Source organism: Wyeomyia smithii, chromosome 2, assembly GCF_029784165.1.
Source record: "Wyeomyia smithii strain HCP4-BCI-WySm-NY-G18 chromosome 2, ASM2978416v1, whole genome shotgun sequence".
NCBI classification, from domain to species: Eukaryota; Metazoa; Arthropoda; class Insecta; order Diptera; family Culicidae; genus Wyeomyia; species Wyeomyia smithii.
The window spans coordinates 50,656,538-50,682,628 of NC_073695.1; the positions used below are offsets into that span (position 1 = coordinate 50,656,538).

General features: G+C 38.7%; 1 protein-coding gene across 3 annotated transcripts in view; it reads right to left on the reverse strand.

Moving 5' to 3' along the window:
• LOC129724532 (uncharacterized) overlaps positions 1-26,091 on the reverse strand; it is a 545,414-nt gene that overhangs the window by 144,124 nt on the left and 375,199 nt on the right. For all 3 annotated transcript variants that reach the window (XM_055679507.1, XM_055679508.1, XM_055679506.1), the window contains 3 exons: positions 21,519-22,385; positions 20,210-21,010; positions 12,634-12,732 (listed from right to left, as the gene is read on the reverse strand). In XM_055679507.1, coding sequence (XP_055535482.1) covers positions 12,634-12,732; positions 20,210-21,010; positions 21,519-22,385 — 1,767 coding nt within the window. The remainder of the gene's footprint in view (positions 1-12,633; positions 12,733-20,209; positions 21,011-21,518; positions 22,386-26,091) is intronic.

The following is a 26,091-nucleotide window of genomic DNA, read 5'->3' on the forward strand; positions in this document are numbered from 1 at the left end:
AGTGGTTGTTGAAAAACAAACGTTATTGTTTCGATACCGTCCAGCAGCTATCGTCTTTGACAATGACGATAATGTCTGAAGACGTAAGCGTGATCGTCGATAACGATAACAGACGGTATCGTTATCGGCGTTTTCGATAGATTATCGATTAACAACCTTGTTCCAGACCCCCTTCCTCCTCGTCGTGAGTTTACATTTGTGTAGTGCTATGCTACCAGGACTTTGACAAGATTGAGTCATTAACCCTTAAATGCGCAATGTTGTTTTAAAACAACACTACTAAAAACGTTTTAAAATATATGTTTTTTAGTATTTTTTAGAAATATAATTCATTAGAACAGCTCTCTAGACTCTAACGAAGAAAACTTAACAGCTGGAAGTGCTGTATTTTAATGTTTTGTTTTTATTTTTGCTGTCAAAATCTCGGAAACAAAAAAAAACATGGCGAGATTCCCGACTGGTGCTGACTGTCTTTGTAAATAAATTTCAAAATAAGGTTAGTGGTTAGTGAAAATGTCTGAATTATCCGTAATTATACTAACACAAGGTCAATTTCACAGTTACTGTTAACAAAAGTAATTGTTTCGGCTTTATTCTGCGATTAAGTCACCGTGTTGTTTAAAAACAACATGGTAATATTTGCACATTAAAAAGTAAATCTTCCAATTTTTTTATGCATATTGGTTAGTTTTAGAGCAGTAAACCTGTAAAACAAAGATTTTATGTTTTTAGATGATTTTTTAATGTCGCGAGCATTTAAGGGTTAAATTTGACTGACTCTGAAATACTATGCCATTCAAGTATGGCTCTTCTTTCCTTTCACTGAAACTTTAATCATATTTCAGAATTTGAACTGTCCGAAAACTCCATACGGAAACCCGACTAGCACCAAGAAGAGATTGCACCGAATAAAAAAAACTAATTGGATTGTTAGAATAAGTGTGAAGTGGCTCGTTTTGTCAAGGGAGTTAGTTTGTTGAATGGCCAATGTAACGCATGAAGCGTTACTTTTCGGTCACTTCTGGGATGTTAGGGAGATGTCAGAGTTAGTTGAAACAAATTATTGTCTAATTTTTGTTTTGCTTCTAAAGATTTTTTCCCGGAAAGATTTCTGGTTAAATATAATAAAAAAATGACTTTACGATAGTTTATTTCGATTTTGATTCCGGAGACTTCAATTATTTAGAGTGATTGTTGTGGTGGATTTTACTGATTACGACGAACTTCGGGGGTCTGTTTTCTGAATGTTTTGAAAAGAGAAGAAGGAAGAATTTTCACTTTCGGTTTGTATTCTGATTTTTGTGATATTGGTTATCCAGTTTCAGATATAGAAACGTGTGAGCCATTTCAATAACTTTTTTCGGAAAAGCAATCTTGCATGATGTCATAAACTTACATCTCCATCAAAAAAAGCAACTTGCGGTTAAATTCGAAATGATCGCTCTAGATCGATTCGCGGAGTAGCTCTACACGACTTAAATTAACAGAATCGCATCTAATTACGCAATTAAACACTTACTTGTCAATACTCTTATCCAGGTGCCAGCTATGTCTACTCTCGGACACAGTCATTTTAAAGGCTTGATCGTCAATAACAGGTTCCGCACATTTTTCAGCTTCCACGCTAATTACCTTAACTACAAGCTCGCTATCCACATCCAGGTTAGTTACACTACTACCAACACCACCAACAACACCAGGACACAATTCACCATTATTTACAGAGGCCTGGTTTACTTCCAATGATAATGATTGAGATGCAGTTACTGAAGATGCAGATGATTCGTCAATATGGTTCCCACACTCTTGAACCCTCCCGTCGATGATTTCTCCTCTATCATTAATGGTGCCATCGCCGGGGACAGCTGCGGCGCGGATTTCGGAAATTGTCACTGTTTCCATCGTTCCGGTCAAATGGGGTTTGCTCGCTGGTAGCACACTTTCAGAGTAATCGATTTCTACATGCGTGATTGGCGTTCAGAAGTGACTGGTTGAAATGCAAATGCAAAAGTGAGAAGAAGCTAATGGCATAAGTGGTGTCAACTTGAAAACCAATCACTTCATGGGTGAAACGAAAGACGGGATGAAGGCGGATCTCGACAAAATGTGAAACAGTTGTACGAGGGGTTTTCGGTAGGGGCTGACATTGTGGGCTTAAGTGGTACAATTAATGTTGTGCACTGAGAGACCGGGTCATCACGGCATGAGAGTGGTGGAGCAGAATTCGAAAATTTTAAAATCCTACTAGAAGCGAGGTTTGTTTTCGGGACTCTTAGTGTCAAGCATGTGTTTGGTGTTTGTTGTGTTGTAGAGATAAGCATAGGATTAAAAAACATAGCCGCCGGAGGGGAATGAGATAAGCCAAATAGATTTTAATCCTTTTTACACATTAATTTAGGTGCTTGGCTAATAGTATGCTTGATAAAGTTTTGGAGCATTTCCACGGCAAATAGAAACTAGCTTACAAAGTTGTTTTCTTCTTTAAGTATAAAATTATAAGTCAATAATTTAAAAAGCTATCAACTTCATTCGATTTTTTTCGTCTGGTAGTCAGTGTGATTGTCGAAATAATAATTTCAATTTTACGAAATTAGGAAGATATACCTAATAAAGTACAGTTCAGAAGAGAAGCTTAGTGGAGGCTGTTTTTTACCGGACCAAGTTTCTAGCGAATAGACGAGAAACTGCTGAAGAAATTGAATCCAAAAACCATACAGAAGTATGGCCACCATGGACAAAACACCAGCTCAAGGGAGGAAGAGCGACGCATAAACAGCTCAGGGTTTCTTCATGTTTTTTTTTTTATTTTCATATATGCCTGCCGTTGACCTAAAAACCAGTTTTTCTTTGCCGAGGAGGTTCCCTCCGCTGGATCGCGAGTTGGGTACGCGCAGAAATTAAATTTGGCAGTTCGATTCAACTTGCACGGCATTGTACGTTGTTAGCACCATGAGCTTCACGCGAAGATGGAGGAGGGAGGATCAGTTTTTCACAGACAGTAGTGGTAGGCTTGCGATGTCGATTTTTATCGCGCTTCTCATTCATTGGCAGCTGCTATCGTGTGCCGTAATGACGGTTGTGCCATGTTTGAGCACCTGCTTCCGTTGAGTTTTGGGCATTTTTTTGCAAATTCGCACCTGCCGGAGACCGAGTTCAGATGTAAGTGGCGGTGTTATTTCCCTACTAACATTTTGACATACAAATACGTGGGTAGATAGATTTCGTTGCTGTTTTGAGTGTGCCATGAAAATTAAATTACTTGACAGCTTGATTTTCTCAAATTTATGGCTCCAAACTCAATGGTAAAGGGCATTCCTATTAATAATTACGACAAGGATTCTGCACGCCCAATCACGGCCGCGATTGCAAAACTAGCCACTGACCCGGTCTTCTCACATATTCATGACCCCCATACTAAACTGTGTCAGATTTTGTCCTATAAGTGTCCGTGCATCATTCGAAATTCATCCTACCTCATTCTCATTTTGTATCGTTCTGTAGACGTGCGGTGCGGTCCGATTATTCCATCAAGGTTTCCCGCACTGGCATCTGTCCAACAATAAGCGGACAACCACAGCAGAACGTGATAATCCTTTTAGCCACATGTCTGCGATTCTCTTCACAGATCCTAGGTCCCGGACGGTCGGTAGGGAAACACTGAGTGATTGCAGGTATGGATGGATGCTCAAAGACTGCTGCTGCTCTTCACAATCCTTTTTTTAATGACAAGTGGTTGTCCCTGAATACACTAGCTATCGTAGATGTCGTTGATGCTCCGTGAACTGTCAACGGGTTCTTCAAGTTTATATGTAGTTAAGCAGCTGAATGAAATAGGATCTGATGGTAATTGTTTCAACCGGCTTGTTTCAATCCCGCCTTTACTCGATCGTCGAACAGAAAAAACTCATTCAATAATTACACTTGATTCTTTCACAAAGCAGACTGCTATTATTCTTCATAATTTGAACAGAACTTGACATTTGCTAGAACATTCGCGTGTTGAATTTTGTTTTACTTCTTTAATTATAAATAACTGTAGAATAATTCCAGTGACCTCACCGACAAAATTATTTCTCAAAACATCCAAAGCAATGCGCACCTTCAACACGGACGGATGACACCCCAATAGTATATTATTGCAAGACACACATATGCCGTCCTCGTTCCCAATGCACACATCTGCATGCAGCCGGCTTTGGTTCTTTTTCCCTCACCACTTTTGCTTCAAGATTCGTAAAACTCACACTCGCGTGCGCCCATTCCTTGATCCTTTATACTGCATACATGCGTTCGGCAAGACGCGCGCTTAACGCACACATTGAAACAAAAAAATCACTCTCGAACGGAACGTTTTTGATTCGACGAAAAACCGAAAACCTACGCCTCCAAGAAAACACTGAGAACTAATTGACCGGAAGCATTAACGAAACCGCTCCGTGTTCTGCACGCATTAAGTTCAAAATTCAAACTAACCGCGAGCCGCGACTCAAGTTGCGTCCGTAGTCCGTAACGTTCGCAACGACTGGACGGTTTTTCGTTTTTGTTTTGATTCCACTATTCTGCTCTGCTGTCTTGCTCGCCGAAACGGTAGACACCTCGCGAGAAACTAGACGTTATGCTCATATTTTTTTTATCTCGCTGAATGCTGAGTCAGAATAGTTTCAGACTCAGCAGCTGTTTATTTTGTGTGCGCAAGAGAGAAGGCAAGCACACAAGGGGGAAAAGAATGCAGCGAAAGCTTTTGAACAAGTTTACTATTAGTACGAACTGGTACTAAAGCTCACAGATTTTTTCGATCGTTGCGACATCTGGCTGTGAGTTTTACGATACTCATGCTTTCGTTACATAGTGCGAGTGAGAGCGGAGAGTAAATTAAGAGCTTTTATGTGGCAGCAACAGTTTGCGGAATTACGTTTCTTGTCGGGTAGAAAGAAAGTCTGTTTAAATTAATATCAGAAATCCATCACAAATTCGTTTCTCAGAATAATAGATTTATTGTACACACCTAGATTCAATTGTTTTTGTTTTAATTTTTCTCCCGATACCACGAAGTGTCACGTTCAGTTTTTATTGTTCAACGTAACATGGAGTCAAGCGGGGGTAAACGAAAGCTGCAACGTTCAACCACAGACTAACAGACGTAACACTGGAACCTAGCTCCATCGTAACAAAAAAACGATCATTTCAAATTCCCAATCTAATAACAGTCTTCGCGCGACAACGCTGCTTGGGGCGCTGTCATGCAATCTCATACATATTTTGTGGATCCCCATTTGACACATGCCGTAACGCTAGCGTTGATGTCGGAATACATGACGCAGCGCGAATACGGCAGCAGATGGTGCTAGTGTTACTAGCGTAAAGTACTGGAATCGTCCGAACTATGATTTTATTGAAAATTTGTTCGAAGTGCTATGTCTGTTAGTCTGTGGTTCAACTATTGATCAACACCTGAAGATCATTGAGGCGCGTGTTTCCGCAATCGCGAAAATATACGATAATTCTTCTTCGGATTCTTCAATTCTAAGGAAAGCTTGGGTTGGCAGAACAGTTTCACTAAACGTTTAAAGTTTTCCTTCAAAGAAGCTTTGCGGGGAAAGTGGCAGTGTAAACATAAGGCAGACGAATGATTAGAAGGAGACTTTATACCGGTAGTAAGGTGTCCCAAAATAACGTTTTGTCAGATATTCTGGGGGCTCAACCGGAAAATTATTGGTTATGGTGTAACCACAGACTAACAGACATAACACTTCTAACAAATTTTCAATAAAATCATCGTTCGGATGATTTCAGTACTCTACGTTACTAGCACCATCTGCTGCCGTGTTCGCGCTGCGTCATGTTTTTTGATATCAGCGCTAGCGTTACTGCGTGTGTCAAATGTGGAACCACGAAATATGTATGAGATTGCATGACAGCGCCCCAGACGACGTTTTCGCGCGATGACTGTTATTCGATTGAAAATTTGAAATGAACGTATTTTGAGGCGATGGAGCTAGGTTCCAATGTTACGTCTGTTAGTCTGTGGTGTAAAAAAAAATCTTTTGTATGGCGACAACTCTGGATAATGTTTAGTCGTTGTGCTAATTTGAGTTTTATGAAAAAAATCAATTTTTCATGTTTTTTCATTTTAAATTGATTTTACCACTTAAAAATACTGTAAAATCAAACCCAAGTATATTTTTTGCGCATCCTCCGGAATCCAAGCTAACAGAAAAAAAATTGTTACGGCTTGTTGTGACTCGAATTTCAATGTTACACATTTTTAAACACTTCTGAAATTTTTTTATTTTGGTGTTTTCTGAAATTAAACTATAAAAAAGCGGACCAAACTTTACGCTAGCAACCATACTATACCATATAAAGATGGGAAATTTTATGAGGAAATCTTTCTAGAAGACACAAAAATCCTATCATTAATCGTTGTTGAGCTATTCGAGTTTTTCCATGGAAAGAATATCGTAAAATAGGATAATCTTTAGTGTGTGCAACATCGAGTCAACTTATCAACGAAAACGTGGTATAACCCTCGCCTACTAGGTTTGATTTTTAGTTCAAACAAGATTTTATTGTGGATAAGTGAACCCAGTTACGCTCGACGCCTGGGTTCGAATCCCACCGCCGACATAGGTGTCGATGGTTGTGAGGTGGCGTGATCCACTCACAACCAACCGAACTGGTCTAGATTCAATCCTAGCCGACACCGGGAGATTTTCTGAGGCGAAAAATCTCTGGGATCACGCCTTCCATCGCATGAGGAAGTAAAGCCGTTGGCGCCGGTCCGTTAATAAACGGGTCGTGAGTTAGGGTCCTGGGTGTGGAGTCGCCTCCCTGGGCGTTGGTGATTGGCCACAACAGTGGCAGAACTAGACCGACGGAAAATAAACGAGAATAAAAAAAAAAAAAAAGTGAACCCAGTTCTCAGTGCTATTTATTCGAATCCTCTGTTTTTATTATATGTAGTAACTTCCAGATGCAGTGAATCAACTTTTTAAGTTCACAAATCAATTAAAATATCATCCATTTAATTGCTCGATAAATTCAGCTGTTTATTTACGTTACAAATGAATTATTATTAACATTATTTAAATAGTCAACAACAGATGCCTTGACCGAGTTGTTTTGTTTACTTGATACTTTTCTTTATTGGCAGATTGCCCGAAATCATTTATGCCTCTTGCCAGCCCTAGTGCTCGTTCTGCGGGATTGTTTACTACACACAAATTCTCGCATTTTTCTTTAATTTTATGTACTCAATATTATTGCTCCAATTCTTCTATTAATCTTCGACAAATACCATAGGTGGTTTGTGATTTTATTATATGCAACAATATCAGTTTTCTCAGAATTTTTTTGATTTTTCTATCCTCACGATTAAATCGATAGTATCCTAATACCTCTTGTTCAGTAGGAAGATGTGTCTTGGACAATTTCTTTCGGGAATCGCCTGTTAAAATGTCTTTTTAACTTTAAGTTTGGGCGACATCGTTCAGGCTTCAAGGAACGGCAAATACTGGTTAATCTGCAGCGCCTTCTATGTATACTGATACAGATTCAAACAAACTATTGTCGCTAAGCAGTTGTAGTCAAGAATGATTGACTCGATGTTGCATACACTGAAGATTCTTCTATTTTACGAAATTCTTTCCATAGTAAAACTCGAATAGCTCAACAACGATTCAAGATAGGATTTTTGTGTCTTCTAGGAAGTTTTTCCTCATAAAATTTCCCATCTTTATATGGTATAGTATGGTTGCTAGCGTAAAGTTTGGTCCGCTTTTTAGAGGTTTAATTTCAGAAAACACCAAAATTCAGAATTTTCAGGAGAGCTGATATATTTGTAACAATAAAATTTGAACCAGAATAAGCCGAAATATTTTTTTTCTTTTTAGTTTGGACTCCGTAGAATAGAATGCGCAAAAAATATATTTGGGTTCGGTTTTACGGGATTTTTAAGTGATAAAATTAATTTAAAATAACAAAACATTAAAAATTGATTTTTTTCATAAAACTCAAATTTGCACAACGACTAAACATTATCCAGAGTTGTCGTCATACGAAAGTTTTTTTGCTACACCATATCATTTTCCGGTTGGGCCCCCAGACTTTTTGACAAAACGTTATTTTGGGACACCCTAACCGGGAGCCATAAGCAAATATGAACCGTCCAAGGCCTTTTTACAAGTATTTACATGACACGACGGATACCTTGCAGTCAGAGAACTGCCACGGTGGGAATCATGTTTATTGCAAACATGAATGGTATTGAGAAATAGTCGCTGCTCGTTATTGGGAAGAGCAAGAAACCTCGGTGTGTCAAGAATGTGTTGTCAATTATGGAACCCTGGATGACGTCTATTATTTTTGAAGAGAGGATTTTTTACTTTGACGCGAAATTTGTTGAAAATAGAAAGATTTTGATGTATGTGGACAACTGTTCGGCACATTCCAAGATGATTGTTAGCAAGCCATGTTTTCCTACGCTGGGTTGGGTTTCTAAGATACCTAATAAAGCTCTCATTAGGTTGTTCGCTATTGACAAGATAACACATCTCTTTTTCTTACTGCGAAATACAACAATTTGTGGCGACGAGGATTATTAGACAATCAAAATCATGAATCCGGATTTTCAAGAAGCGCTTCTGAATATTCTTCAAAATCAACAAATGATTCTTGATCCACCCATGAAAAGTCAATCTTCAGCGACGCAAGGAGATGGATGCTCATCAGCCCAGCAAATCTCTACTACGAAGCCATAGAATCACAGTCAAGAGTTTATCATCGAGTCTCTATCAAGCGGGATCACGGAATTTTCGTACGAGCCGGAAACCAATGTTACAGCATGGTTCTCTAGGTATGAAGACTCGTTCAGTGAAGACGCTAAAAACCTGGATGACGCAGCAAAGGTGAGAGACAACGACTGATAATTTTGAAGCGGGATACGGCTATGGTGGAAGAACAGAATCATATGAAACCATCAGTATGTGCAGTGAATCAGTCAAACTCAAGCATGTCGTCGAATACAGAAGCCAGTGACCAACTCGATGATGCTTCGAGGACGCCATGTTGGCGATGTGGCGAGATGAATTACTCAAAGCATTGCTGCTAAATTAATCACGAATGTCGTGCATGCCATAAAACAGGACATAAAGAAGGTTATTATGCAGACAGTATGTGAAGTAGGGAGAGTGAAATATAAGCGAACTGGAAATATGATACAGATTTGGAAAAATATACCGCATCCCGACGGAACTTGTACCCGCAATCTCCCTGTCTCCAGCATAGTGTTTTGACCAAATAAACTACTGTTCCACAATTTATATCGTATCACATTCCACTGCCGACTTATTGTATTGCTCATCCCTAACTACACACACTGCTGTGCAAGCGTTATTTATAGACTGAAAGGAATGTCTCATCACACACAGAAGAGTCAGCTGATGCTGATAACTCTTATAGACCTGTGTGATTGAGACCAAAGTCAGTCTGGCGTCGTGATTGCATGTGCGACATAACAACGGAAGGTGCTCCGTACGGCTAAATTTTTCGAACTAAATTTCTATTTTTAACAACGGCTTTTACCCATTAACACGCAAGTTCATAAAGCAGACAGTAAGTGAAGTAGAGGGAGCGAAAAATAAGCTAACTGGAAATACAATACAGATTTGGAACGATCGATATACACCGAATAAATCCACTCCAAATGGAAAGTCTCCAGACGAAGCAACGTTTGGACGAAAAATCGGACTCAAGCAAACGCCTGTAGAGCAGCTACAGTTCAACCAGAAGCAAAACGAGCAGTTCAATCGTGTACATAATGCCAGAGAGAGCATTCGCTGGGGGCTAGGACGTATAAGCTAAAATTTACATGAAAAATGCATTTTTCTGGACAGAAAGAAGGATCATCGAACGCAAAGGAAACGTCACGTACAACGTTCTTCTAGATGATTGCAGAAGACGCGGGTTGATTAGATCACATGTCAATCAGTTACGGCCGCGATACAATGGGTAAATGCAACCGTCTTGTTCCAGACGAGAACAGCTTCCACTTCAGCTACTCCTGAATGAATTTGGCATTTCTAACGATCCAACGAAAACACCGGAGCCAAACGAAATACAGGAGTTACAGTTGATTGAAGCCCCATAATTCATGGACAAACAGGAATCAGAAGTTAGACCATCATTCTCCGTGCATACCGATATTTCCATCATTGATCCAGTCCAAGACGAACTAGCAGTTGAATTTCTGATATTTTGTTCTGAGACAAGGTTAGGTGAACCGAGAATTACGAAAAAATGTGACAGCTCATTCTTTTGAACCGGCCACTAAGTGGTGCCGTTCTCGGCAATAAATTACCGAGACCCGGCCGTAAATTGATGATCTGAAAATAACATTGCGTGAACGGATCTCAACTAAATTGTTCAATGCCAGCCAGTACATCTTCAAAAAGATTCGTCTGTGAAAAACACGGCCCAGTAACCTACCAACACAGAATCTAGTGGCCAAAAGACGTGCCCTAAGGTTGTACAATGAGATTCTCACGAGGAACGGAGGATGCATTCTAATGCAAGACGTACAAGAAAATGGGTTACGGGCAGCTTCCCGGACAAAAGTTCTGTAAGGCCACTAGTGGAGTTATGTCCCTACCAAGCACGAATTAATTTTTTCCGATGATTTCACATGCTTAGATCAGGCAAGGTATTTGCAGTTGCAAACAAAACTCCACTTTTTCGTGACAAACAGGAAATGAATAGCAATAATGTTTATCCAGCTTTCCACGAGCGGTAATGAGGGACAGTGCACGGAGCCCATTTTGACGTCTTGTGGAGGTCAGGTAATTTTTGATCGCAATAAGTGAGTTAAGGCCCAAACACAATTGATACGTTGCGGCTGGGCTTACGGCAATTTGACAGGTAGCCCACGCATTTTCTGTCAAATCATTGTCATCGCAACGCAATCATATCTATTGTGCTCAAGCCTTTAAAGTTGCTTTGCTACATTGCAACATTTTATGTTCTTCACTCCGTTACTGCGATTGAAAATTATCTGATCTCCAGAAGACGTCAAAATGGGCTGCGTGCACTGTCCGCAATCACCGCTCGCGAAAAGCTGAATAGACAATGAAGAGATATTCTCAAATTTTGTCGTGAAAATAGATTGTTGAACCTAGTGAACCTACCATACCTAGTGTGACGTAATAACTTTAAAAAATAGTAAACCTTTTGTATTGGTCCGAGAGATTCGAAAAACAAATCGTTTTTTGTTTTTAAAATTTGCTGTTTTATGTTATAGTGTAATATATCATCATGAAATGTTACAAATCAAAAACAAAATACCAGAGATTTAGTCTGTTAACAAACAGACACTGCACAAAAAAAATCGCAGCATATTCATGCACCTAAAATGTACTTCACAATTCAAAATACTGGAATTTGGAACTCAATTGTCATGAATTGTGTAAACGTTAGTGACTACTACGCCGTGCTAGCTGAACTATCTTAACAGTTCCTTGCCATTTTTTGCCAGAACTACTGTCATCCACAATTTTGAACATAACAGTTAACAATGATCACTAACCTACTCTACATAAAGAAGTTGAAATAGCACAAAGTGCATATAGCAATTGCAGTATGATGCAATGCGGCAAAAATATTTCAATTGTTCCGAAGACTTCCTGCGCTGCCTGAACAAACGAAATTGTCTCATGATAAAGCAGATACTGTGCCTCCACAATTATGAGTCAGCAACAATTATCGGTTACTTTTACGCAAATACGTTTATCTTACGAAACTGCATAGTTTCTATTAGCAATGGTATTTTTTATAACTCACTTGTAACCTTATTTATACGATCAAAATGATTTAAAGTTTAGAAAGTCACTAAAACTATGATTGTGCTCAGTGCAATTTGTGAAGTGACCCATGATTATAGCAATGTTACATTTTGCGATGCACAATTGTGGGTCAGTCCATATTTTGGAAATTTTCATTACTTTTGCATGGTAAAGCATCAAGACTGAATAAAATAACCTATCATTAAGTTTTTACAACAATAAAATAACTTTTGTGCTTAATTTTGACGATTTTATAGATTAAATATTCTGGGATGCCAAAAGTGACCCATAATTGTGTCTTTTGCTATGCAAGTAATATTTTTCTTCTCAACCGATTTATACACATTAGCTGCAGTGCAACTTATTGTCAATCGAAAGGATACATCAATCAGAACACTGAAATAGAGAGTAAAACATTAGTAGTTGATAATTTTTCCGATTTACTATTCAATTTTGAGCATTCAGGCAACACGTAGACTGATACATAACTGTAGAAGCACTGTACAATGCGCACCGGTAGAACCGAATAAAAAATGTGCAACAAAGTATACACATGAAATAAGATTGCTCACAGAAAAAGCTCGGGTGGTGGTGGTCTTTCCCAGAGCTTGATAAATTTAATACTCTAAGATGTAATTTTTGTTTAACTTCGATGGAGACTAAGTTTAGTTTCAATTTAAGCTCTACAGGTTATGATTTTAAATAACTAAATGTATACAAACTTGCTTCTCAGTTTTTGCTCAATAAAAGATACATGAACCACTTCGGAAGCTACCTAGTATGGCATCGTACCACTTACCTGTATCGCATGAAGGACTTCGGAAGCGAGCGACTTTTCAGCTTCATCTCGAACTTTCGCTTGATGGAAGCAGAACGGGGTCGCATCTGTGGGATACCTCTGCGAGTCGCCGATGTCGATGTCGTTGGCCACAGCCGGGAACGCGAGCGAGTTTCCGTTTCCAGTCCAGTGAATCCGTTCGTCAATCCGGCGGTCCGTAAGAAAACCGAAAACCGTTTCGATTCGGTGTTGGAGTGTGAGCGGGAGAGAGAGAGAAAATGAGACAGAGAAGTGGAAGGTGGAAGATGGAAAAGAAAAATAGATTACTACCACTGGAATGGGTCGCAGGAAAATGGCTTTTCTGTTTCTTAGTTTGACGATTTCAATAGGTGAAAGTACACGTGACGTGTGGGTGGGTATGCTAGAATGTTGCTTGTCGTATTTTTCGGCCAGATTTGATGGGCACAGTCGAAGTTGCAAGGTCTTTTCAATTCATGGCAAGATTTCGGAAACAACATGAATGACAGCTTCCGTAGACAAAACTTGCAGGAAGCCGACGCAGTGACATTTTTTTCATATCGGTCACGACAGGCTACCATTGTCGAATGTAAAAGATGATAAGGATGGAGATTCTGGGCGTTGCCATAGCGAAATAGCGAAAATATGTTTGACATGTATTCAAAAGTGAATAATTTATTCTACTAAGTGATGCCTCGGGCCCATAATATAGTCGCGGATTGAAATTCGAATTTTACTCAAAACATAAAAAAAATCAAGAGAATTCTTATCGATCAATTATGAATAAACGAATTTAACTAATAACAATGATAGATGGATAGATAGGTGGGAAGAAAAATTCATGAATTCTATCCATCAACATAAACTTGAAATAATTTTGAATTCTTGTGACACCACATTCTCCCGAGTAAACGATTGATATAGTACCGATTTGCTCAAGGCAGTTTATGTATAGCTGTATCACAGTTACATGCATTTGGCAGATTAACAATTTTTTAAATGAGCCCGTGATTGTCGTTAGTGGTAGATTTTCGATTAAAGATTAATCAATTTCTTTTTGGTTCAGTGATAATTGATAAATGCCCTGAAGCCAAAGTGTTGTTAACCACGGTTCGCCTGTTTCAATGAATTGCCATTCGAATAAGTAAACCCGTTCCTCCAATGAAAAAACTAGTAAACAAGTTCCATTTGGATTCCGTTTCTGGCTGTTGAAACCCCATTTTGTTATCTTGCTTTTTTATTTGTATATTTTTGCATCATAAATTCCCTATAAACACAGCTGTTATTACTATTAATGATGCAGTTTAAAAACAAACGTGACCGCATGAAATTTATATAATTTTGATGCGATATGGGCTCTACAATGTTCTGACTATAACTTTCGGAGTTACGAACATCCTCTAAACAACTTGCATTATAAGTATTCAGTTGATAACACTGGTCAACAGAAGTGCACTCCAAATGCTCAAACTGGAAAAAATAAAACAGTGTAGTTATTCAACCATTCCTGTGAACTTTGGTGTCCCTAGCCATTAACTTTAAAGACTTAAATTAGTTTTCTCATAAACGTAACGTTAAAGCGACGAACCCGGCGAGTAATTACTATGCGAACTCTCGCGTAAGCTGATGCGTTGAATTGCTATAATCTTTCATTTTTAATCGGTTTGAGCTTCTGGAATTCACTTTTTTTTAAATTTTTTCGACCAGTGTAATTTCCTGAAACCGGAATAGTTCAATTATTTACTAACATTTATTCAGAGTTTATATTTTTTGTTCTGCACACACGTTTTTTTTTTAGACAAAGTCTAGACTTCCTGTTGATGAAAGGATGTGAAAATTTTGTATACTTATTGCACTTTGATTGTATATTGTCATTCTGCTCCTTGAAAGTAAGATTCTTATCATAAACTATCTGACTATCTGAAAACTTCGTCCCGCCCGTTTTTGTTTTTATTTAAATGATTTCAAACATTCCAAATTGATTGATTCCTTGCGATTTGTTTATGGTCTGCAAATGCACGATGAATCGGCCATTGGATACAATCAAAGTCAAAGAACAAATCGTTTAAAATGATTGGTTTAATCGGAATGACAACATCCTCACCTTAAGGTCTCTGTACATCACCTCGATACTGGAAATATCCATATTGGGTGGTATTCGGTCATTTTCAGCTGTTTTTATGACGATAACCAAACTGCTCATTAGCGATAATTGAATTTGCATTAATTTGTGTTATCATTCTATTATGATTTATTCTTCAGGAAAACTTTCTTATGAATGATATTGAACTAATTAATTCTTTTTTAATTTACAAAATTGGAGAGACTTTGGCATTTTTCAGTTTTGTAGGAAAATACGCTAACTAAAAGCATCTGTTAAAAACTTTCACAACCTCCGGGAACATTAATTCTGTCGAACCCATGAACCATTTAATTTCAGCTTCGTTTGAGTTTAATATATGGCTTTAAAAACGTTTAAGTCACAACTGTATTATGCACGTCATGGGTTTTTAGGTCTACTTGAAAAGCCTCGTACATCGAGTTACAGTTCAACCAAGCGGACATTAACAGCAGCATGGATTAAATTAGGTAGACCATCTTTCCAGGAGTAGAACTACCTAAATCACAACTGACGAACTTTTCTGCACTAACACAAAAGGCTTGTTGCTGTTTGAATTTGGAATACAGTCTGGAATGATTGGCGTCCTATGAACAGTTTGCTAGAACAGAATTAATGGTCCTCCGGCATTGCGTGAGATTATGAATTTATACATGTCTGTTAGAATTTTCCCACTTTATTCGCACTTTAATCAAAACAAGCGCGTTTTCATAAATATTTTATAGTATTTATATATCATTTTTTTGTTATTTAATAATAATTTTTGCTTGTGTATTCCAGTTTATTAATTTTCACAGTTTTCTTTAGTTTCATCAAAATTACTTGACTATGAGAAAAACCAAGTAATTTTGTTACAGTCTTTGATTTCATCAATAGTCTGATCGGTGATAGACATTTCAAAACAGTTTTTATGGTCTCTGTATTTTTTCATTAGAATAAAATTTGTACATCTTCTAAATCAAATATTATAAGAGATGAAAGTAGGAAGCAGAATTTTTGCGTTCACCTTTAACAATGTAGGGTGAAACTAATTTGGATGGACCACGTCGTTTAGTGGACCATCGGTTCCAAAAAATTTCCATCAGCAAAAATCTTATCCAGCTAGGCTGCATCTGAATAATGAGAAAAATTTGTAAATTTCAATTTTCCTAGGCTTATTAGAGGAGTAAACAATAAACAGTTTTTCGTCTGGGTGGTCCATCCAAGGTAGTTCTACGCATTAATGCGCCATGATCGCCAAGCTCAGACCGTGTCCTGCATTTGAACGGAAATGACATTACGCAGTGCCTCAATGCAGTGTTGCTGATTCTCGCAGCGTATCGCACTCACATGACTGCGACTTTCTATTTGCGTGAGAGAGTAGGTACCTAGCTAAATTAGTATATAATGGACCCCTTTCCTTCAGTGGGTCACCCGCCAAGTTAACTCAGTTTATGAGACAGCTCGAGAGATTTTCAGAAAACTGCCATCATCTTATCAAGCCAATCTGCATCACAAACATTTATAAATTTCGATTTTGGTGTGTACAGAGAAGTTGAGGGTCCACTATAGGTTAGTTTACCCTAGTTCTCATGTAGAATTCGTTTTGGTGACGCTTCTGACAAAGGTTTTTCCGTTGAAAAACGAAACAGTATAGAAAAGGGGTCCATTATAGACTAACTTATAGTGGAACCATTTCCTATAGTGGACCACTCACTATAGAGGCTCTGGCAGCACGGCTATCATCAGCACGTATGAATTGTCTGCCTAGTAAAAGTTTTCATTTCACGTGCTTTTTCATCAGTTTTTCTGCTGAAACTAGTGTGTTTGATGTGAGCGGTTGCTGTAGGCTGTAGAGGCTCAAATATGCAACGATTTCAATGGATTCAGTAAGATAAGTACAAATTATTGTTTCGATTTTGTTATGTGTTGATATTCGAGCTCAAACCCAATTAAAAATATTCGACACTTTATCTTACGCCGTACTGAAGGTGCAGAAAAATTTCACGAGTGAGATTTTCTGTACAAACAATGGCAAACATATGTAGACCATTTTACGAATTGGTAGGATACACGATATTTGCTGATGTTGATGTTGCTTTTACGTGCGTTATGGCAGCATTTCCATGTTTTCTGTTAAAATTTTATTTAAGAATTGAGTTTTGAAACGTTTCGTGAAATGCTCTATAAACGTTTTCGCTTTGCTCGAGCAGTGAGTCATCGCATCTCGGTGCTCCGATTTCCACTTTTTGTCGATGACGTTTGGAGTTGTGGTAGATGCCTGAACGTTTGGATGATCTGTTTGGATGACTTTATGCAGTGAATGGTTGTGAGAAGAAGCGATACGTCTGTGCAAGCTCTACAATGTTGTGAAAATAACTAATTTCAATTCATGTTTTCAGCCCCAGAAAGGAGCACAACAAATATTAATATATTAATAACACAACAACAACTATTGATATGTTGTGAATTAGTCGAATCTATTTTTTGTCAGCACAACACAATGAACACTTTCCATATGTTTTTCGACTCTATTTAAATTTTTTCGCGTTTTCTAGGTTGAAAATTTGAAAATTTCAGTTCTGGAAGGCAGTCAACCGAGATCTTTTTTACATAATCTAAAACTTCATATTCTTATCAACAATAATAGTAGAAGGCCTAAACGCGACCCACCTTCGTAGCAAACATTTATATGTACAGTCAGAACTAAGCTAAGCTAACTCAATTTCTCTTAACATAAATCAGAATTTATAAATGTTTCTCGTGATGCTGATGCAAATTGGCTAGATAGGATGTCTCCCGAAGAAAGTTTTCGGAAAATCCCTCGAGTTTTCGCATAACGCATATGATGAGTGGTCCACTGTAAGATAGGGGTCCAATAAATCTTAATTTACCCTAGTTTTTGAACGAGGGATTAGGTTTAATTTATTAGGCTCAGTCGAATTTAATTTATTGCACTAAACCCGAAGTCTAACTAGTGAAGACTTTCACTCGTTGAGCTGAGCTTTCAAAGTATCAGAACGGTTGTGGAACATGGCGATTGTTTCTTTTTGCTATTGTTGCTATTAGAAACGCAGAAAAATTTTGTAATGTTTTTTTAAATTTTTTTTTGGTTAAAAAAAATTTTTTTTTTACAGTGTATATTTTTTTTATGATGCATTTTTAATTTCCTACAACTCATTCTCAGACAATTTTTCTATACAACCAACGATTTCTGGGCTACAATTCTTCGAATAAAACCTATGCAAAAAGGCATACGCCCTTCTAGAATGTAACTCATGGGTGTTAAAAATCTCTCCATCTGCTCAGAAAAATGCTCAGTTTGCTAAGCCAAATACGTGTGGAAAGTTTCATTCTAATCAAAAATGGTCGAATAAATTTTCGCGTATTTCCAGGTCATTTGATATGATTTTGCTCTATAGATCATTGCACGCATGCTTGTCATTCTCCTCAGTATGTGGGAAGAGCGGAGAAACAATTCACCGCGCACTTCCCTTTCAGTATGTGCCTGCGTGTAGCAAATGCTTTCACCACACTGCTTCTTCCTCCTCTCCAAAGTGTCTCAACCAACTTACAGAGAGACAAACACACTTCGAACTCACCCGACATCTGATAGAAACAAGAGGGTGAATCACTCTACAGAGAAAACGCAGTAGTATACCACAGTGTCTACTGGCGAGTAGTCTGGAAAGTGAAAAAAAACCTACCTGGCAAAGGTGTAGTTCTCGTGTTGCTACACCGAGAAAACGAATTCAACCAGAGTTAACATGACCGGCACGAGCAACGCAGTCTATTTTTTTTCTCCCAATCTCTTTTCCTCACCTGTCATGCTCAAGAAACAAACTGCGAAACGCACCGCAGATAGCTCTGCTGTGTAATTATTGTGCGTGATGTCCTTACGTGGGAAAAAGTACACCATAGTTCTTTGACTCGCAAGAGAGAGATTTCAGGAAACTCAGCAGATAAAAATCGTCTGTCGCTCTCTTCTAGCATGTGCATTGATTTGCTCTTTAGTGTGAGAGCAGTTGTTTTCGCAGTGCAAGATGTTCTCCTGCACTCTAGAGTTTTTCTTAGGAGAAAAGACTAGCATGATTGCACGATGACGTCATTTGACAGTTCTGGAAAATTTTGCGGACCTAAATTTATTTCCGATGGAGCCGCTGATTTTCCAGAAAAGTCGTGTTTTACACGATATGTTTTTGACGTTTTTATTCATTTTCAATTTGTTTATCCACAGTGTCAGTTATATCTCCCGATATCTTTCTACCAAATAATTACTGATTTGTACTGCCCTTTTTGTTTCTTTACTGACTTTAGAAAAAAAAAAACGCTTTTGAGTCTTTTTCTTTGACCCGCATAAAAAGTGACTTTAGGGTACACTGGACGTGTTTTATTTCACTCTCAACTCTGATTTCTTTTGCCGCATCATATTTTTTCTCTTGTGATTACGACTAGTTTCACTTACAGCAAACGTTCATCGACTATTGTTCAACCACTCCGATAAATACTGAGCGATGAACAAAGTACAATGCGGAATGGCGGCAGTACGATCTCTCCCTCGAACAAATATTGCATACTATACGAGGACTATACGAATACGTTCGCCGAAGTTAGTGAGAAAGTATCAGCTACCATGCCTCAATGTTTGTTTTATTTCTATGTTGTAGGCAAGGTCTCGCTCCTCTTTGAATTGTCTCATTCTACTTGCTTCGTGGCGTAACGTAATGACTTTACATATTTTATATATTTTATTCATATAGCATGCGAAAAAAACAGCACATTTCGTGTTGGCAGGCGTGAAGTAGAGAGGATCAGATCGCTCATAATGATGCAATAAAGTATTAAAACAAAACGTCTTTTTCAAGTCGATTAAATTTCCATCGAAGATAAATGAATCTTATCGTAAAAATTCTACTACTTCAACCAAATAGAACCATTTTCAACCAAACTCAAATTCGTACCTACCTAGCTGTTAATATGCACAGCATCAACTCTTACTGCGTAGAAGTAGAAATTCAACCAAGTCGAGCAAAATTCAACTAATTCAAGTTCACTTTTGCATTTACGGTTGTGTCTAAAATAAAACGGTTCGCTTTTACGTCAAGAGTAAATTTGGAACAGGGTGTGCTCAAGAGATAGCGCTCCTCAGTTTTTGTCAGTTGAAGGTAATAATGAAACGTGAAAGTGTTTTGTGTTTTTTCAACAAACTGTCCTGCCATGTTTTTCATAATCACGTGTTTGGGAACAAGACCGTTTCATATGAATTTATAAATCTCGTTTTCTATTGCTATCGATTTTGCAAACTATAACTCAGTTGGAATTGGTCGCTGTAAAATTAATTTGCGCCAGCAGCATTTCAACTCGCCATGATATAATGAAAGACCCGTTTCACAACATTCATTTCGTGCATTTCCTACGTACGATTAACACTTATATCACAACTACGATGATTGGAAGCAGTCTGTGGTGTGGAGAACTTACCTCGATTTTCTGTCACGTGTGCTATTCCCGGAATCAGCCTGCATCATCGACGCCGCTGAGCCGTGCACGAGAACATTGGAAGTGCGGCGCTGCTGATGGTCGCTGCTGCTGCCAGGATTGCTTCTGTTGCTAGGACTGCGATTGATTTTGTAATTGCTACTATTGCTTTTTACGCTGCTGTTGCTACTGCCACCCCCACTGTTAGCACCACCGCAGGCCATTTTGGCTTTCTGGCTCAATTGATCGGACAGAGAGGCATAATTACTTCTCGAGCATGATGCTACCGAGCCCGAGCTGTGCTGCTTGGCGAGCAGCGTATTAATCGTCGTCGTCGATGAGGAAGCTCCACCATGGGAGGACGACTTCGAAACACGATCTCGTGTAATCGGCATTTCATGCTCACCGAGAAATGTGATTGAATTGGCTTTCACAATGACTGACTGGTTCGGCGTTGCTCCGCCAGGATAATAATAACGACGTCCAGGGCCGATAACCGCCGCTAGTTCCCCGTCACTGATTTCAATATTTCTCTGCTTTTTCAGTGGATGGTGGCCAACGCCGCCGTAGCTGTTAGCTTTGATCGGAACCATTGGAGCACCCCCAGTGCCGCCGGTTGCGGCTTCGTCCCCGATTACTATCACTTCCCCACGAGTCCCACTTTCACAGTCAACCACACCACCGAGTGTACTTCTTCTGTTCAAACAGTTATCACTACCCGACTTCGTTAATTGATTCTGTTCAACCGTTAGCGACGACGTAACGCCACAGTGTGGCCAAAAATCACAGGAACTAGCGGTACAACTGAAATGAATACAAAAGGGGGAGAAAACTTTTTTCAAAAATTGTCGTCCAATTATGCTACTACTTGCTTAGTATGTTCTGTTACTAGTGTTAGTTACTTTTAGTCCAACAACGTAAAAAAATGTTAGAACACTTTGTGATTCACTAGAATGATTTAACAATTCCATAAGTTCTAGCTTTAACATGATCGCATTAGTTAGTTGATTGTTTTTTTTTTGTCATAATTGTTTTCGTTTTTTATTGTTTAATAAAAAGCACCATTTTAGGTACTTAAAAGTCTTTCTTAACGTACGGGATCAAATTTCATTTTAGTAGTCTTATTAATTTTATGCTTAGGCTTCGTGTGGCTTACTCTCCAACTAGTCGCAGAGAATCGTGTTAGTTTTCTGTTAGTCGTTCGCGTAAGTACCCGAAATATGTTGAAGGTGCAAATTTTGAGATTTTGCTAATTGATATTATTGATTGTTATCTGTATCAGTTTGGAAGAAGGAATCAAGCGGTTCAATACCTTCCAGCAGTTGGCGTTCCGGCCCCAGGTACAACAACGTTACGTGACTCTCTTTGCAATAGCTTGTTCTTGGTGGCACATAAAAATTTTTTTACTAGCTCTGCCTCCTTGAAGGCCGCTGCTGCCGACGGTGAAGTCTTCTTCGGTACAACTACGGCTGCTAGAGGTGCAGGGTCCTTTCCAAAGTCCGGCGTTATTCTATCGTTGTACTCAGAGTCAGGCGTTTTGCGTATCAAATACAGATCCGTTGGGTTTGGGTAGTGTCCCATTCCAACTTTACTGGCTCCAGGTATCGGAGAACGAGACAGAACTCGACGCTGACCATAATTGATGATTGGTGAACGGTTCATTGCGTTTCGGCTCATGTCGTACTGAAGTTCATGGTCGTACAGACGGCTACCGTAGGATTGTGGACTTCTGTTCCGAGACGCCGATGAATGGCTGTATTCGTTGCTCGAGGAGGTTCCCGTTGACCCGAAAACTCGATCATGGCTGTATGATCTAGCTTCCGTGCTGACGTACGCTCGCTTTTCATTCCCAAGGCCATAGTTTTCATCGAATGACCTGCTCTTGTCGAAGTCATGCTCGTACATTCCATAGTTGTTGTTGTCGAAAGATTTTCTTTTATCGACATCTATAGAGTGGATGGTCGACTCCCGCCGTAAACGGTCCATCGTGTTGCTCGGTGAGATCGGATAACCGTGAAATGACTCTTGTGATAGTAATTGACTGGACTGGCGGGGTACATTTGTCGGATAGGTTGGTCGTTCTTTTGGCACATTACCCAACCGTACGACCACTTTGTGCGATTGAGCGCCGGAAGCCATCAGCTGTCGGTTGGGGGACCGCTCCGACAACTGCAAGGATCTATGGAGAGAAAGTGAAACGGTGCTTAGTGCGTGCTGATTATGCTGTGATTGGGAAGTGTTTCATATGTGAGTGCGCACGCGGGTGAAGATTCTGAGCCCAAGCGGATGTGCAGGTTTCTACTGCTAAACTACGGTGTGGTGGCAGACTGAAGGTATAGATGTGTCACTGGAAAAAGTGGAGTCATGTCAGATAAATTTCGATTTTCGATGCACCTGGACAGCAAAATTTGGGGGGCACACAAAAAAACAACCAGAAAATTTAAACAGTAGAGAAGATCAGTTAATCAGTGAAAACGCGTTAGGTTTGTATAGAATGAAAAATTGGCATTTGAGTTGAAAGTTCGGAGGTTTGTTTAGTTATGAACATAACACCACATAAATTACATTATCATTCAGATGAAGTAAAGTGAGAGAGATCACCTATAAGACATAATTTCGTAAAACCTTTTCATTAAAACAAAACACGGACGAACAAGGATTGAAATATCATTTAGCCAATATAGTTTTCATGACACAGTCCGTTTCTGACAGGTTTTTAAGCACTTTTAAGCAATTGGGACTTGGAGTTTACTAAAAATGGTATAGGATCTGGAATCCAAAGTCTAAAAACCAAGGAACACAGGATCAAGAAAATTAAACAGTCTAAATTCCATCGTATATCCACTAGAGTCTATAGTCAGGCTTCTAAAGACTCCTTTTAGTGTAAATAGTTCCCTATACACGAATGTTTCTTTATTTGCCGTTCACCTCATTTCCATGTCGACGATGACATGTAAAGCTGTACATGGGGGCCGTTCCTGAACCACGTGGTTATATTATGATCACTTTTTATATTAAAAGTGGGCCGGTTAACCCCAGAATGTTTTCAAAGACCGATTTTTTTTTGCACGAGAAATGTACACTCAAATATCGTGAGAGTTGTTGAAATCTTTTCATCTATAGTATTCTACAATCTTTTGAAAGCTCTTCTAGCCAGGCTTGTCTCTTCTCCTCAGAGAATCACCAGCGTGTGAGAGAATATCTTTCACTGCAAAAAACAACTGCTCTCACAGTGGTAGGAAAATGGAACGCACTTTCTTGAAGAGAGAAACGAACCGTATGTATCTGAGAAGCATGCCCAAACACCGCGATGAAACCTGACCAGGGTGGCGAAAACAGTTAATAAAATATAACAAGAATTTCCCTGATATTTTACAGTATTCGGCATAAAAAGTGTCACGTAGATGAACGCAGCTCTGAAATCCCAGTGAAAAAAATATTCAATCGGATATGAAACCGAACCGTAGAGGTCCCAAATCAGCCTTTTATGCTACAAAAAATCAGTTTTCGTGCTATTCATTTAAATAAGAATCGCGTCCCAGGATGAAATTCATCCTTGAATATTATTCAGTTTTCCTTTTCCCTGATATTTTCTGACTTCCCTGATCGAAAAATGGATTCCCTGACATTTCCTGATTTTCCAGGTTTTTGCCACCCTGCTGACATTTTTCTCCAAAGAGATAACAAATTGGTTTGAGCTTTCTCACACGAAAGGACATTACATACAATAACTACACACCAGAGCTCACTGCAGTGCTTTTACTGTGTGTCTTTTAAGCTTATATCAAATTAGGGGAGCATCTAGGTAGGAAAGTAGAATGTACTAAAATTGAAAAAAAAAAAACCGGCTGCCCGTTTCGTTTGTTTGCTCTTCGTGCGGTGGTGTACTGCTGTATATTCTCATTAGAATGATTCACCACTCATGTTTCGCATAGATGTGGTGTAAGCAGCAAGTAGGTATATTAGTTTTTCTGCGATGGAAAGAAACACAGTACAAAGCAGAAGAAAGAAGTGTGGTGCAAAAAATTGCTACACGCAGTGCCTATACTGGGCAAGAATCGAGCGGTGAATATTCACTCTGACTTTTCTACATATTGAGAAGAATAATAAGCCTGTTTCTAGCCTATAGACAATTGCTTGCATTTCTAAACATACAATCCGTTTTACTTTTGTTATACTAAACAAAGGTTATAAAATCGGTCGAAAAACGCAAAATAGATCCAAGATCCGGAGGGCCGAATCGTATATACCATTCGACTCAGCTCGACGAACTGAGCAATGTCTGTTCGTGTGTATGTATGTGTGTTGTCTGTATGTATGTGCCGCAAAGTACTAACGCACCTTTCTTATAGAACGCAATATCCGATTTTGATGATCATATATGCAAATGAAAGCTACTGTGCTCCCCCAGAATGCTAACGAGTGGATTTTTGATTAGTGGCTTAGATTTCGAGATATTGATCGAAGAGTATTTTCTTACATAGGATATTTAACTTTGAACTCCAAATGAATCTATTGAGGGCCAAGTCTTGTATACCAATCGACTCAGTTCAACTAAATGAACACTGGCTGTATATATGTGTATGTGTGTATGTACGTCTATAGGTGTAAATATGTTGTTTATCTGTGTGGTATATCAAAATGGAACAAAGAAAAACAAGAAAAAATCCCACAGAACGCATTATCCGATTTTGGTGTATACAAGTGCAAATGGAAGCTCCCAAGCTCTTTAAAAATCATACTGAGCGAGTTTTTTTTATTAGTTGCTTGAATGTTAGAATATCTGTATCAGAATGTTTAAACAAAAGATATTGTACATTTTGGATCATTTCTGTCTCTATCTTTCTTTTCTTTCTATCTCCCCTTCTCTCTTTTTCTCTCGCTCTCTCTTTTTTCAACCGCTATTTATTTCTCAAAAGAAACTAAGAGTAAAAGATATCTTTGCTGTGTTTCATACTCTGTGTAGTGCGTCCTAACTGGTGTAAATGAATGAACCTTTTGTAACAGTTTTCAATATATTTCAGAGAGAACCGGAATGCTTATTTAAGTCCGCTTCTTACTCACCTGTTACACTACGCTTTTGTGTATTATAAATATTGCTTTCTAATATAAAAGTCAGTGCAAACAGAGTATCCATGTTATCCCACTTCTCGTTGTCGCAGCAAGTTTTATAAAGTACTGAAATTGTTTTGGATTTTACCATACAGCCTAGGCCTTGAAAAAGAGTAACGTTCTCGAATACACTTTAAAAAGCCAGAATCCTTAAGTCTTGCGAAAAACCTTCACTTTCAAATCATACATGTGGAATAGAATTAAACTGACAAACTTTCAAAAGTAGTTACATGAATTTCAATGAAATCTCTTAGCATTTTGTGATAACTTGCTAATTATACGATGAAAAGAATACGTTAATTGTGCTTTCAATAACCAGTATTTATTATACGATCTCAACTGCTCTTAGTCTGTCAAGTGTGTGTCCTGTGGTTCCATCGTACCTGTATTGACATTAAGTTAGCCCAGTGATTGCTCTTACTCACGGACTACCACATCTTCCTTTTTCTATAATTTTGTTAAGTCTCTTACAGTACAAAATCTTTAAACTTATCTGGGACCCGACGAGCACGTCGCTCCTTAGCTATAGAAGTATCCTTCTGTTGATCGTCTACATCAAAACCTTTGAAACCCAATCCATCTTCATCCTCTGAATCTGGTCCCACTATTTCTTTGGAGATCGCTTGACAGGTAACTTCCTGGTCCTGCGTTTTTTCTGGTGTTTCCCTTGGGTCGTTGATCTTTTTCACGTGAGCAACGTTGCGATCGAAAACTCTTCCGTTGTCTTGATCCTCGATTCCTACTATTGCTCCAGAACGATTGACAACCTTGAC